Source organism: Pangasianodon hypophthalmus, chromosome 23 (genome assembly GCF_027358585.1).
Source record: "Pangasianodon hypophthalmus isolate fPanHyp1 chromosome 23, fPanHyp1.pri, whole genome shotgun sequence".
NCBI lineage: Eukaryota > Metazoa > Chordata > Actinopteri > Siluriformes > Pangasiidae > Pangasianodon > Pangasianodon hypophthalmus.
This window is the reverse complement of record NC_069732.1, coordinates 10,899,520-10,912,432: the sequence shown is the minus strand read 5'-3', so window position 1 is coordinate 10,912,432 and position 12,913 is coordinate 10,899,520. Positions and strand designations below refer to the sequence as shown.

Genomic DNA, 12,913 nt, shown 5'->3' with positions numbered 1-12,913 from the left:
ATTATATTTAGAACATGTTTTGGCAAATGGTTAGAGACTGAAACCCAAGCCAGCTAAGAAAATGAGTAAAATGAACAGATCAAGTCTTACCAAGGCTGATCTGAGCATCTGTTGAGCGTATAGAGAAATGGTTGTATTCATAAGCAGAAAATGAGAGAAAGCAGGATGGATGGATGTTAGAGTGGCAGGACATACTTGGAAATGATTCCCCCTAACAGAGTCAATATGTGAGTCTAGACTTTCTGTTCTAGAAGAACGGATCCCATGGAAGCAGTAAAAGAGGAATTATCTGCTCACAGGCAGCAATGGCAGATTACTTGTGGTATTTATTCCAGCTTTAATTATCAGTGTTTGTCTTTTTCTTTATCTTGAGCCACCTGATTAGTATTTACTGCATCTCTGAAGAGAATCTCATTTGTCGAAAATTCACTCCAGCTTTAGTCCCTCTCTCAATTTTGAGTTTCGGTGAAACGCATTTTTGCTTCTTACTTTCTACAACAGCAGTAAATAGTAAGAATGACTGCCTTGTCATGATTTTGACCATTTTGTGTAACACAGTGTTTGAAACATAGTATGAAACTATTCCCTGGTGAGTATGGCCTCCATCTCCATCGCTGAGCTGACTCTAAACTAGCTGATTGGGATCTTGCATGATTTCGCGTACACCTCCACTTCATGCAAAGTGTACTAAAGTGTTAAAGGTCCATAGCAAAAGAAAATATAGTGCCTGTGTAGTTTTGTGCAGCTGTCTGTAGATTTGATATAGTATGAAATATTTTCAGACTAACAGAGTAGCTTTAGATGATTCTTTTTTTTGTTTGTTTGTTTGTTTCAGTGACTAGTGAATGTATTTGTCAACTAGTCTATGTAGCGCCCCTATGGACTAATCATTACTTGCTATTACTACATATTTACCTATTAAATGCTACATAGTTACGGTACTGTAAAATCAAATATATAAAAATCTAACAATATATTAGGTTATATGTTGGCTTGGTTATTGGTTATTATTGAATTATTACAAATATATTCATATGAAATCCCTGGAAAGCATTGCCACTTGTCACATGACCTCCTATGAATTTTGAGTAAAATTGAGTTGGATAGATTCAGATCATTTACTACATAAATATAAATATCTCTCTAGGCATTATTGTGTTGCTCCTCTGGATCATTTACTCAGCAGTTCCGAGTTGCCCCAGTGCTCTGAGTTCCCAGGCAGCAGATCAGTGCCGTCCTTCACAGCATACCATAAGTTCATATTTGCTCCCAGCATTTTGTACTCTATGAAAGAAGATTAGAGCTCAGGAGATTACAAGCTCTCAGAAACCCACAGAGAGTCTACTGTGTTTACTGTCTGCCCATAAAACTGTCAATCAATACCACACCCACTGTTTCCCATGAGGCCACAAGAAAGTGCAGGCCTTACTTACTGAGGATGACATGGCGAGGACAAACAGAGCCGGAAAAACGGATGAGGAAGAGAAAATGCAAGATGAAACTCCATTTGTCTAAGATCTGACCCAGAATGCTGCCTCCTCACCTCTGGCAATTTTCATTACCCACCATGTTTACCATAGGACAGAATGCAATTTGCATTTATATAAGCTTTTTCATTAGGATCTGGCCTCCAAACATTAAGAGTTTGGCAGAAATGTGGAAGACAATTTGAAACAGGAGACTAGACAGCACATCTTTCCCTAACATTTTGTGGTGTTTGTCCTGTGCACAGCCATGTTTATTGACAATGGGCCATGTTCAGAGCTGAGTTCAATACATGTAGTGAGGAGTTAATACTGAAATTGTATACATCAGTATTCAGACCTCTGACTTAAGCACTACTTGGATAGTTGTGTGGGATTTGTGCATGCACGGCAGAGTTTGTGTAAAACAGTAGAATTTGAGTGCTTGCCATCTTTTCATTTATAAATCATCAATCGCCTTTTTCAGTTTCGTTGTTTAATTGTCTCTTGCTTTTATGCTACATCATTTTGCATTTGCACAGCAAAGAAAAAAAAACACTATCTGCTTCTTTAATCCACATTTTCTATCCTTCAAATTTTTTCAGTGTTAAAGGCAAGTGTTTGGTTCAAAGGTGGTGGTAGACACTATTGAGCAACCCAGTCTTTTTCCCAGTTTCTTTCTTGATGTTTCTGTGTAAGAAAAATTTGGCAACTTGGGCTCCTGAGTGATGCAATAGAAAAGTGTTCACCTTAACAGTGTAGATTGTGAGTTTGAATCCTGACGATTCAGTCGTCCGTGACTAAGAGTCCAGCAGAGCAGGTTAGAGCTTTCCTCACAGGGTTATGCCGCCCTGTGACACAGCATGAGCAGTCAGCTGGACAGTTTCTCTTGGAGGAAGCATGTTAGCTTTTGGTAGCTGTCATATGATGGGTAGAGCTGGCTGGTGGGTAAGATATAAACGTAGGGAGAAATATCCGGGAAAATAAAATTGGCACTTTAATCTGAATGGAGATCCCGGAAAATCAACTTATGCAGCTGTGTAACCCAAGTAAATCCATCCATCTATCCATTTTCTGTACTGTTTATCCTGCTTAGGGTCACGGGGAACCTGTAGCATATCCAAGGGGACTCAGGGCATAAGGTGGGGGAATGGAGTGCCAACTTACCACAGGGCACAATCGCACACACACACACTCATTCACTCACTATGGACAATTCAGAGATGCTAATCAGCCTACAGTACATGTCTTTGGACTGGGGGCAGAAACCGGAGTGCCTGGAGGAAACCCCCAAAGCACGGGGAGAACACGCAAGCTCCGTAGTACGTACGGAGACGAGATTTGAACCCTCAACCCTGGCAGTGCAAGGCAAATGTGCTAACGACTAATCCACCATGACCCCCATCCAAGTAAATATTAATGTAAATTTTGAAGTTAAGTTGCCAACTCTCAATACAGCCCAAACTGCATTCAATCAGACAGAAAAAAAAAACATCTATACTTAATTAATAATTTCCACCATTTTAATGTCAGTGCCAGTTGGTTCTTCAACAGATGGTGTTCTAAAACTCATTTTTTGTTCTTTAACAAAAAAAATGGAAGTGATTTTTCACTTTGTGCCACTCAGATCACTCTCTATTGGGTGCTTGTGGGTGTTTCACTCAACTCTGCCACATTGTTTCACTATTCGTTTGCATGTTGTCCTCGCCACTGGGATGCTTTGACAAACCACAACTTGGGGCTGCTGTAACATACCTGTAATCATCAACTTTACCTTCAGTGATCCCAGACTGTTTCATAGTTCTGTTCTGAGCACAGATTCAGCTACAGTAATATAGAAACAGGAAGTAGTTCAGGTCCAATAGCGCTTTGCTGATGTGAAATTGAACTGCTGGTGAGCTTGATAGGTGAAAGCGTAAATGAACAAATGGATAGTGGAGGTGTTATAGACCGGCTGCTGATATGTGCAGTAATGAAGCTGATGGGCTTGTGTGCAGGTAATAAAGTTGACCTTTGAGGACTTTGACCTGGAGCGTGGCTATGACACTCTGACTGTGGGCGATGGAGCCGTAATTGGGGACCAAAGGACCGTCTTTCATGTGTGAGTACTTTTGTCTCTGGCATGTTTGTACTTGTTACTCTCTATTGCTTTCATTTCTCTTTCTCTCCTTGATACTCTCCTCTTTTAACTCTCACATTCTCCATACCTCCTCCTCCTCCTTCTCCTCTCACTCTGTTTCTCTTCGTTTCATCAGCCCTCTGAGTAACAGCGGATGGGAGAAATACCCCGCACTCAAGTGCCAATCACTTTGGCTCTCAATGTTACAAGAAGATCACGCCTCCAGAAAAAAAAGCTTGCTGCATATTGATGCCCGTAATGCAGTTTGCCTTACCAGATGCTGTGGAATGTTTCTCAGAGTGTTGTTATTAATTGTGCTGAAATTTATGGTGTACATAAAGTTTTATTGATGCTGTTTTATGTGCGCTCTCTGGCAGAGCCTTGAGAGTGCTCGTGCAGTAGCTGAGCATTATGGCATCCCTAGGTACTCTCTCTCTTTCTCTTGCTCTTTCTGGGTGCTCAAAACCTCAAATGGCCTAATGTGCTCAATTAGTGAGCCCCATAATCTCAGAGCCAGAGAAACTCCATAATCAGCCAGAGCCTTTGGTATAGAGTACATTAGGATCAGACTGTGCACTAAACTTACCAAATGAGGCATGTTTTCTGAATCCTATTTCTATTTCCAGGCTGTCAGGAACCAACACTCCAGACCTGGTGGTGAGCACCAGTCATCAGATGTGGCTTAATTTCAAGACAGATGACACCAGTGGGTCCTTGGGATTCAAAGTGTCTTATGAGGGTAAGTCAGATCAGAACACATAGACAAAAAAGCATAATATTGTGGTCCAGTTGTTTATTGGCATGGACTGGTGGACTTGTTATGAGAGAAGTTAACGTTATGCATTGGTTCTGGTTTGGCTTTGAGAAAAGATTCTAGCATTCTGCCATTATCTGTATCTGTAAATAACTCACCGTCTAGTGAAGTGTTTCCACGAGTAGACAAAATGGCAGTTCTCCAGCATCTCAATTAAAACTGGTAGTGCTTCATTTCTGGTGCTCTATCTACTCTACTTAGTGTCATGGCCATGTCAGTGGACACAATTTAGAAAATGGTATGTCTGGTATTTTTGTGTAAACAAGGATTGTGTGTGATTATTTGTGTGAAAGAGTGCATGTTACAAACTTATGTACAATATGTGTAATCCATTCTCAAAACTACATTTAATGATAATATATACAGCGCCTTGCATAAGTATTTATTCCCAATCTGTCACCATCAAAAGGCACATAATTATTTAATGTGTGCAATTAAAGTGTCACATGATCGCAATATAAATAGACCTGGCCTTAGAGCTTGTTAGAGGACATCTCTAAACAAAGACCTTCATGAAGCTATGAAAACAAGTCCTGGACAAAGTTCTTGAAAATTATCGGTTAGGGGTTGGTTATAAAAAAACATCCCAAACTTTGAACATGCTGTGTAGCCCCTTTAAATCCATTACTGAAAAATGGTAAGAATATGGCAGACTGTGAGTGCCTAGAGGAGCCCGTCTACCAGCAGTCAGTGACCAGTAAAGAGGATATTATTCGGCCAAGCAACCAGGACAGTTGACCTAAAAAGGTGATGATCTTTTCACGGATATTTTCACTCTGCCATTTCTGTTCATTTTTCCCCATTCTACATTGTGTTTTCCTTTAATTGTGGTGGAAAATAACCTTTCATCTTGCTTAAAAAGCCACCACAATTGTCATCATAACTCCTACTAGTATTTCTAAAGCTTTGTTCTTCTTCTTTAGCCTACCTCTTATTAAATATTTCTTCATTTCGAGATGAGAGGAAAGAGAAGCTCTTGTTTAATAATGCACAGTATCTCTTTCTGAGGGGCTTTTTCACCCCTCTACATCTTTAGAAGCGTCTCCCCTCAGTTCACTCTACCTCTGTAATGATGCTGCTTGCCAAAATCTGTGTGGATTTGTCTACCATGACAGCACAGCATGATTTTTTTTATCCAACTCACACAATTCGTCATACTTCCTCCGCATAATGTTTCTCTCTTCAGACATGAAGGGGTCATGTCTGGACGCCAGGCTCATTGGAAATTTCTTCATGAATTAAAAACGAGATAGCATGTTAATAATTTCTTATTGGTTCATTGGGAGTCTATGAACACCCTAGGATTTTTTTAAACTTTTATTATTGTTAGGATTTTTAACAATTGTATCTAGCTGCTACTGGGAATTGGCACATTTTGCTCTAGATTTGCACTGAGCCTTTTTTTTTAATCTGCAAAATAACAGGAAAGTAGAGCAGAGTAAATACCCCCAACATAATTAAAACAATGAGACAGACTTAATGAAGTTGAAGTTGAAGTTGAAGAATCTCTTTTAATCTTTCTCCTTCAGAAATATTTCCCCAAATTATTTTAATTCTTATTTCCATAGATTTGACATAATTGTTGGATGCATAGTGCTCAAATGCAGGTGCTCTCTCTATCACTGTCTCTGTCTCTAACTCACTCACTCGGTTGGAGATAAATGTTCGTGTTGATATTCAAAATTATAATGAGTTGTTTTTGACATTAAGAACAAGGGATTTCCGAGAATCACTAAAGGGCATTAAAGAGACAACAAATGCCTCATTACTGCCCCTGGTGCATTTATGATCTTTTCTCCTGTTAAGGCAAGCGCAACGAGACGCGTGTCACAGACGTCTCCTTTACCACTTCAGGCTTTTGAGATGTTGAGCTTCTTATCCCTCCCTCTTCCATTATTTTTTATCCCATCTTCCCTAGATATTCTAACTGCAGAGCCCCAAAGGGGGCACAAGCTCTAATTTGTCATGCATGACAGGACTTCTGAATTTCAGTGTGCAAATTCAGTATGCTTAATGTTCATGGTAAAATCAATTTTAAATATTAAAATTTAAAATTGAAAATATAAATCACGAGTGCGCATGACACACATACTACATGCCAAAAACACTTATGAGCATGTATACGTAAAGTATGAGCTCGACTGAATGGTGACTTCAGTTGCATTTAGGAAAGCATTTCCACATTTTGCAAGGCTGGGTGAATTTATTTGGACTTTTGCCTTCCTGCATTATTAGTAATCCTTCACTAGGAAGTCAGTGACTTCCATCTGGATTTGCAAAAGAAAAAAAAAGAGGAAAGTGACAGGAAAATAAATCAGTGGAAAATTGAAATGGGTAAATAAGAAATATCAAGCCTTGTGAAAGTGCACATGTCAGCTCCTAGTGAGAGAGAGACGGCATTTTGTACCAGACAGAGGACATCTGCAGCAGCTCTGACATGCAGGATGTGTGTACACACACCATGACAACAGCGAGAGAGAGAGAGAGAGAGAGAGAGGTTGTGTAGAACTGTCAGAGGCCTTCTGTCTTGCCTGCTGGCTGTGACCATGTATATGAGTCTCCATTACTGTAGCCCATGTTATGAATGCAGAGATACAGAAAATCAGGCGGCACTGTGTCATACACTCCCACATTGCTGCAAGTTGTTTAGAAGATGTTCATACAATATGACACATACAGCACCTGAGATTGTAGTACTCACTACATTTACTTGTAGCACATTTTAAAATATATTGTACTTGTATGAGTAGTTTTAACCCCTTAATGTCTCAGGATCTGCTGGTGTTTAAACTCCACTAGCTCTGAATGTCGACTCTTGGTTTGAGCCTGTGAAGACTGCATTTGTTGTTAAAAAGGACAAACCAACATGAAGCCCAGAAGGCTCACTAATCTTTATTGATGATGCAACTCATGATGGTAGCAACAGAATGAATTAAGAAGTCTACAGAAACATTCTGCCTGCCCATCTACAGAGAAATGCATTCAATCGAATTGGAATGACCTTCATCATGCAGCAAGACAATGACCCAAAACACACTGCCAACACAACAAAGGACTTCATCAGGGGAAAAAGTGGAAAGTTTTAGACTGGCCAAGTCAATCACCAGATCTTGACTTAATTGAGCATGCATTTCTCCTCCTGAAGAGGAGACTGAAGGGAGAAAACCCCCAAAACTAACAACAACTGAAAGAAGATGTGGCAAAATCCTGGAAAGGCATCATGAGAACAATGCAACAGTTTGGTGATGTCAGTGGGGCCAATGACTTGAGCAGTTATTGCAAGCAAGGCATATTCTACCAAATATTTAGAGTTATTTACTTTAAATTACTGTAAGACTGTGTGTTCCAATACTTTTGCTCACCTAAACATTGGGTGGTCTGCTGCCAAAAGCGCCATGTTATAAGCTGTTTAACACATATACTATAGATGTAACTATCAAGAAATGAAAGCTCAAATTCTGATCTGTCGCCTCAGTCATCTTTTGATCTCAAACCCAGATGTCTTCAGTGTATAGCAAAAACAAAAGGATTGGTTCTGCCGTTCCAGTACTTTTGGAGGGGACTGCATATATTCTCTTATAACTTGTATGCCCACCCTTTGCATTTATAATTATCTCCAACCTCTTTCATATCCTTTGAGCAGCTTTCAGATCCTCTAAATCAGAGAAGGTTCAGTGCAATGCATATGAATAATATTTTAATAGTGATTTTAAAGAACTGTGATAGCTCTAGTCTGAAAGAAAACTAACTGCTAATGTCTGTCCTTACATCTATGCATAACATTATTTCACATACAGTGCACCTTCTGCAAGCTATCATACATGGGTTAATATACAGGTAAAAATCATTTTTGTATTTATTTATTTTCCTTGAATAGTTTTAATCTCGTCACCATGATCACTGGTGCCTTGGCCTTATTAATCAATCATTTAGTAAAATTGTGAAGGAAAATTCTTACCAGATGTACAAAAGTACCATCTATAAAGTACCAAGAGCATTCATGGCACCTCTGATTTACATTTAATGACAAAATGACGACTAAACGTTGAAAAGAGCGCTCCCTAAGCACAACATAGACACAGACTGACTCTTCCCCTATTTTCCTTCACCATTTATTTGTCCTAGCATAAGTTAATTAGTGGATTTCTTTTGGATTGCTCTCTTTCAAGTCATTAATATGAAATGACTGATATGAAATATGAAATGTAATATGAATATATTAATATGAACTTTTATTGACATTTCTGTGTGCCATTGAAACAACTATGCTATTACACTTGGCAGCACAATCTGTATATAAAAAGGAAGGAACAAATTGAAGCCTATCAGTCGAGGTTTACATTAGTGAGTCTCCTTATATGTAAATTTATACAAACTCAGGATTTCTCATAGGAAGCATTTTTCTGAAATAACTGGATCTTCATGAATACCATGAATACCAATTTCTTGTATAAATACTCCTGCAAATGATTTACAAATAAATTTGTTCATACTGAGTTGAGTACTGAATACTGTAACTCATGTAGTTATTTCGGTGACTTGTTTCACTTTTACCTGAGTCATTATTTTCTTAAAGTAACAATATTATACTTGAGTAAGGATTTTGGCTACTACAACTATATTAGACAAAGCAGACAATGCAATGAGCTTAGTGTTTAGCACAAGTGCTTATTCTACACACCTTTCCATATCTAAGGTGGTGGCTCAGCAGTTTCCCTCATCTTATTCCCTCCCATATTACTCTCCCCTGTGCAGTTATAAGCAGCACTGAGAAGAGTGAAGAGATTCTAGTGAACTCATAGTAATCTCTTGGGAGGGGGGTGGGAATGGTTTGTGATGGAGAAGAACATCCATATTCACCATCTCTCGTAATATTCCCACTGAAGCCCCTGGCACACATTTTTCAGAATTGTGTTATTCTGATTTCTTTTCTCCGTAGAGACAAAACTCTCGTACACATTTCTCTCCTGTCTTTAATTTCTCAGTGCCTTCCCTGCATTTTGCTTCAGTCCCTTCAGCTCACAAATGAGGCTTGGCATGCCACGACAGGTAGAAGGATGAGGAGAAGAGAGAGAGAAAAAGGAATTCATTAAAAGTGTGGGCCAGTCAGAGACAAGAGTAATGACATGGCCAGTTTGCATGCATGTGACATGCTCTTGGCACGAGAGAAACAAGAGAGAGAGAGAAATAGAGAGAGAGACAAAACTCAACACTTTCGAAACTGACTTCCAAAATGCCTCCACAAACGGCAGTCGCATAAATGTAGATTGCGCTCGCCGTGCATGTTGACAGAATGGCTTAGAATAGATCACGTCCACTTTCTCGAGTTTCTAAATTAGGTGCATGCTGAGACATTCTTTATGAGGATGTAGTCAGGACATAATTACATGCTGCTCTGTCCAAACAAACCAGTCCTTCTATTCATACAGCATCAAGAGCAAGTTCAGGTTAAATTCTTAACGAGATCCTGCGTATCCTGCATAGGAATTCATAAAGCTCACATGCAGTGCCAGCCAAAAATGAGCTACTTGACCTGTCTAGAGACATTGCTTGAATCTATTTTGGTTTTTTTATTGTTTTTTTTTTTTCAAAACTCTCTCAAGTGCAGCTGTATGGAGGCAAAATCAGAGTACACAAAAAAGGTTTTGACATGACTGTCTGCCTATAATTTCCCTCTCCTCACCTCTTTCCCTTACTCATGCTCAGTCTGTCACCTCCGAGCTCACTGCTCTGACATTATAGAAGTTATCATTTCCACTTGACTTCCTCTTTGGCAAGGATGGATCATACTGTAAGGGTAGTCTCTATCAAAGCACAGTTCACTCTCCTGACCTTTACTCAAGTTCAGGGGCTAGAAGAAGGCTTTCCTTCTCTTGGCGCCAACTGCTTGGATTGTGTTGTATTGACTTTTTGTATTCGCAGCTTTATGATTCTTTGCGTCATAAACACACTTTCCAACTTGTTTCTTTGCCTTGTCTATTAGAAATCGACCAGGGAGGGTGTGGAGACCCTGGAATTCCAGCCTACGGCAAGCGAGAAGGCACAGGCTTCAGGCACGGAGACAGACTGTATTTTGAATGCCTACCTGCCTTTGAGCTGGTGGGGAAGAAGAACATCACCTGTCAGAAGAACAACCAATGGTCAGCCAAGAAACCCAGCTGTGTGTGTAAGTGCTGCTATTTCTCTTTCATTCTAATTTTTATTTTACTTATAAAACTATGGGAAACTGTCACAGCCAGCATTTTTTTTTCATGGTGGAATGCCTTAAAATTTTTTATTTATTTTTTTTTTAACGTTCAACCTTTAAGAGGAAACACAGCATGACATCAAGCACTATTTATCACCCAACCAATAAGGTCATGGCTTGAGCGGCAAACGAGGAAAACAAACATGGTGGACAGATGGTGGTCTTGTTAGAGAATGAAAAGAAGGATTTTTAAGGCATTGGAGATTTTGCCGAATTAGAGATCTTTCAGTGCAGAACGCAAAGCTTCCTCCTTGCCATAGTTAAGCTAAATTTTGGGAAATCAATCCAATCTTTGTTGTTAATAAATCTAGCTAATTAGCTAACAGTAATGTTATGGTTACCGTGTGCACAGCCCATAAACTGCTTTTTTCATAATACAGGTGTTCTGGCCAGCACTTTTTCTATATAAAAGTCTCTAGTGTAAAGGCAGCCTAATGCATTCAATTACCACTTCATCATGAATCATTTACATCTGTTCGATTTGCCTACTGAGTGTCATGAGTTACTATGCAAATGTTAATAAATGTCTCTGCACTTAAGCATCTGACAAAATTTCACCTTCAGTGACTTTTGATCAAACTTGCATTTAATCCATGTTACACGTTCAAATTTAATTGAAATGTTCATCCACTGCACTGTATTTGGTCCTTAGTGTCAAATGAATAATGTTAGTAATTGCAGCATCAGCAATTAGGTCATGCAAATGAGTCCCGATGTTCTAGGACAGGTGGAAAGGAAGAGGCAGGGGGAAAAAGCAGAATTCATTAAAGAACTATTACAGTAAATTTGGTACATAGTGATGATGAGACCTGCATACACATCCACATTTATAAAAAGTATATTTTTAGACATACCTGAGAGTAATGGAGATAAAGACCTAGAAACGGTCCTTAAAAGTGCCTCTGGAAGTACAAGTGTGTGTAGTTGGTTGCAGTGGTCTTATTTAACTTTAACCTCTCAGATCGTGTCACAGCTTCAGATATTATCTATTCTAAGGTTATCTATTCTACAACTAATCTAGTATTCAATTCATGTAATAACATCAAACCTTCAATACAAAATGTCATGCAATATATTTTCACTAACAAACTGACACCTAACATTAATACAAGATATCTGACCAACACTTTAGCTAGCTGAATGTTAGCAAACTAAAAGTTGGTATTTAAATAAATGTTAGTTAACTACTGTCCAATAGTTATCAGCTGATTAATGGTAGTTAGTTACATAATATCTTAGTTGGCTAACAGTTAAAGCATGTTATCTACATAACATTAGCAAATGTAGCTAGCAATTCTAATTAGCTAACACCATATACTGTAGCTAGTTGCTATCACTTAGCTGTGTTAGGTATATTAGTTGTCTAGTGTACATTAGCTGAGCTAGCTAGCAGTTATAATTAGCTAACAACAGATACCTTAGGCAGTAATTGCCATAGCTAGTGTAGCTAGTGGTTAATGTCAGCCAACTAATGTTAGCTAAGTTAGCTATTGGTTAATGCTAGTTAGCTAACAATAGCTAAGCTGGTTAGATGTTTATATTTGTTACCTTTGTTTAGTGAAAGCATGTTTGCCATTTGGTGTTATTACATTTACATTTCCTTCTTAAAACATTTTTGGATTATTATCAACAAAAGGTGGTATTTAGAATAGATTTTTAAAATCTATTCTTGAGTTATGACTCAACATGTTTTACAAGACCTTAATACCGACTGGCATAATAAGTATTTCAAAATGTTAAATGTTCCTGATGAAGCAATTAAAAAAAAATCACCCTTTTCTCTTTTCTCAGTCTCCTGCTTCTTCAACTTCACTACACCATCTGGAGTTCTGCTATCGCCCAACTACCCTCAGGAGTACGGGAACAACATGCACTGCGTGTGGCTGATCATTGCTAAGCCTGAGAGCAGGATCAACCTGGCCTTCAACGACCTGAGCATGGAAAAACAGTTTGACTTCTTGTCCATCAAAGACGGGGGAAAAGCTGAGTCACCCATTTTGGGCAGCTTTTCTGGAGATGTTCTGCCATCGCCCATCACCACGAGTGGACACGTAGCACGGCTGGAGTTTCTCACTGATCACACGTATACTGATCGTGGCTTCAACATCACCTTTACGAGTAAGTCCTGGCTCGTCCTGCTGTTTCTCTTGTCCTTTTATGGGGTGCCTTCACAACAGGGGTGCCATTTATCCCTTAGTTTTAAAAAATCATTTCTAAATATTAAATCTAAGAAAGCATGCATTTAACCAAACAAAATGTGATAACCCATC

General features: G+C 39.0%; 1 protein-coding gene across 1 annotated transcript in view; it reads left to right on the top strand.

The window, feature by feature from the left end:
- The window catches only part of csmd2 (CUB and Sushi multiple domains 2), a 309,743-nt gene that overhangs the window by 172,095 nt on the left and 124,735 nt on the right, over nt 1-12,913 (top strand). Inside the window, exons 11-14 of the mRNA XM_053228691.1 lie at nt 3,461-3,564; nt 4,209-4,321; nt 10,380-10,562; nt 12,435-12,761. Of these exons, the coding sequence (XP_053084666.1) occupies nt 3,461-3,564; nt 4,209-4,321; nt 10,380-10,562; nt 12,435-12,761 (727 nt within the window). The remainder of the gene's footprint in view (nt 1-3,460; nt 3,565-4,208; nt 4,322-10,379; nt 10,563-12,434; nt 12,762-12,913) is intronic.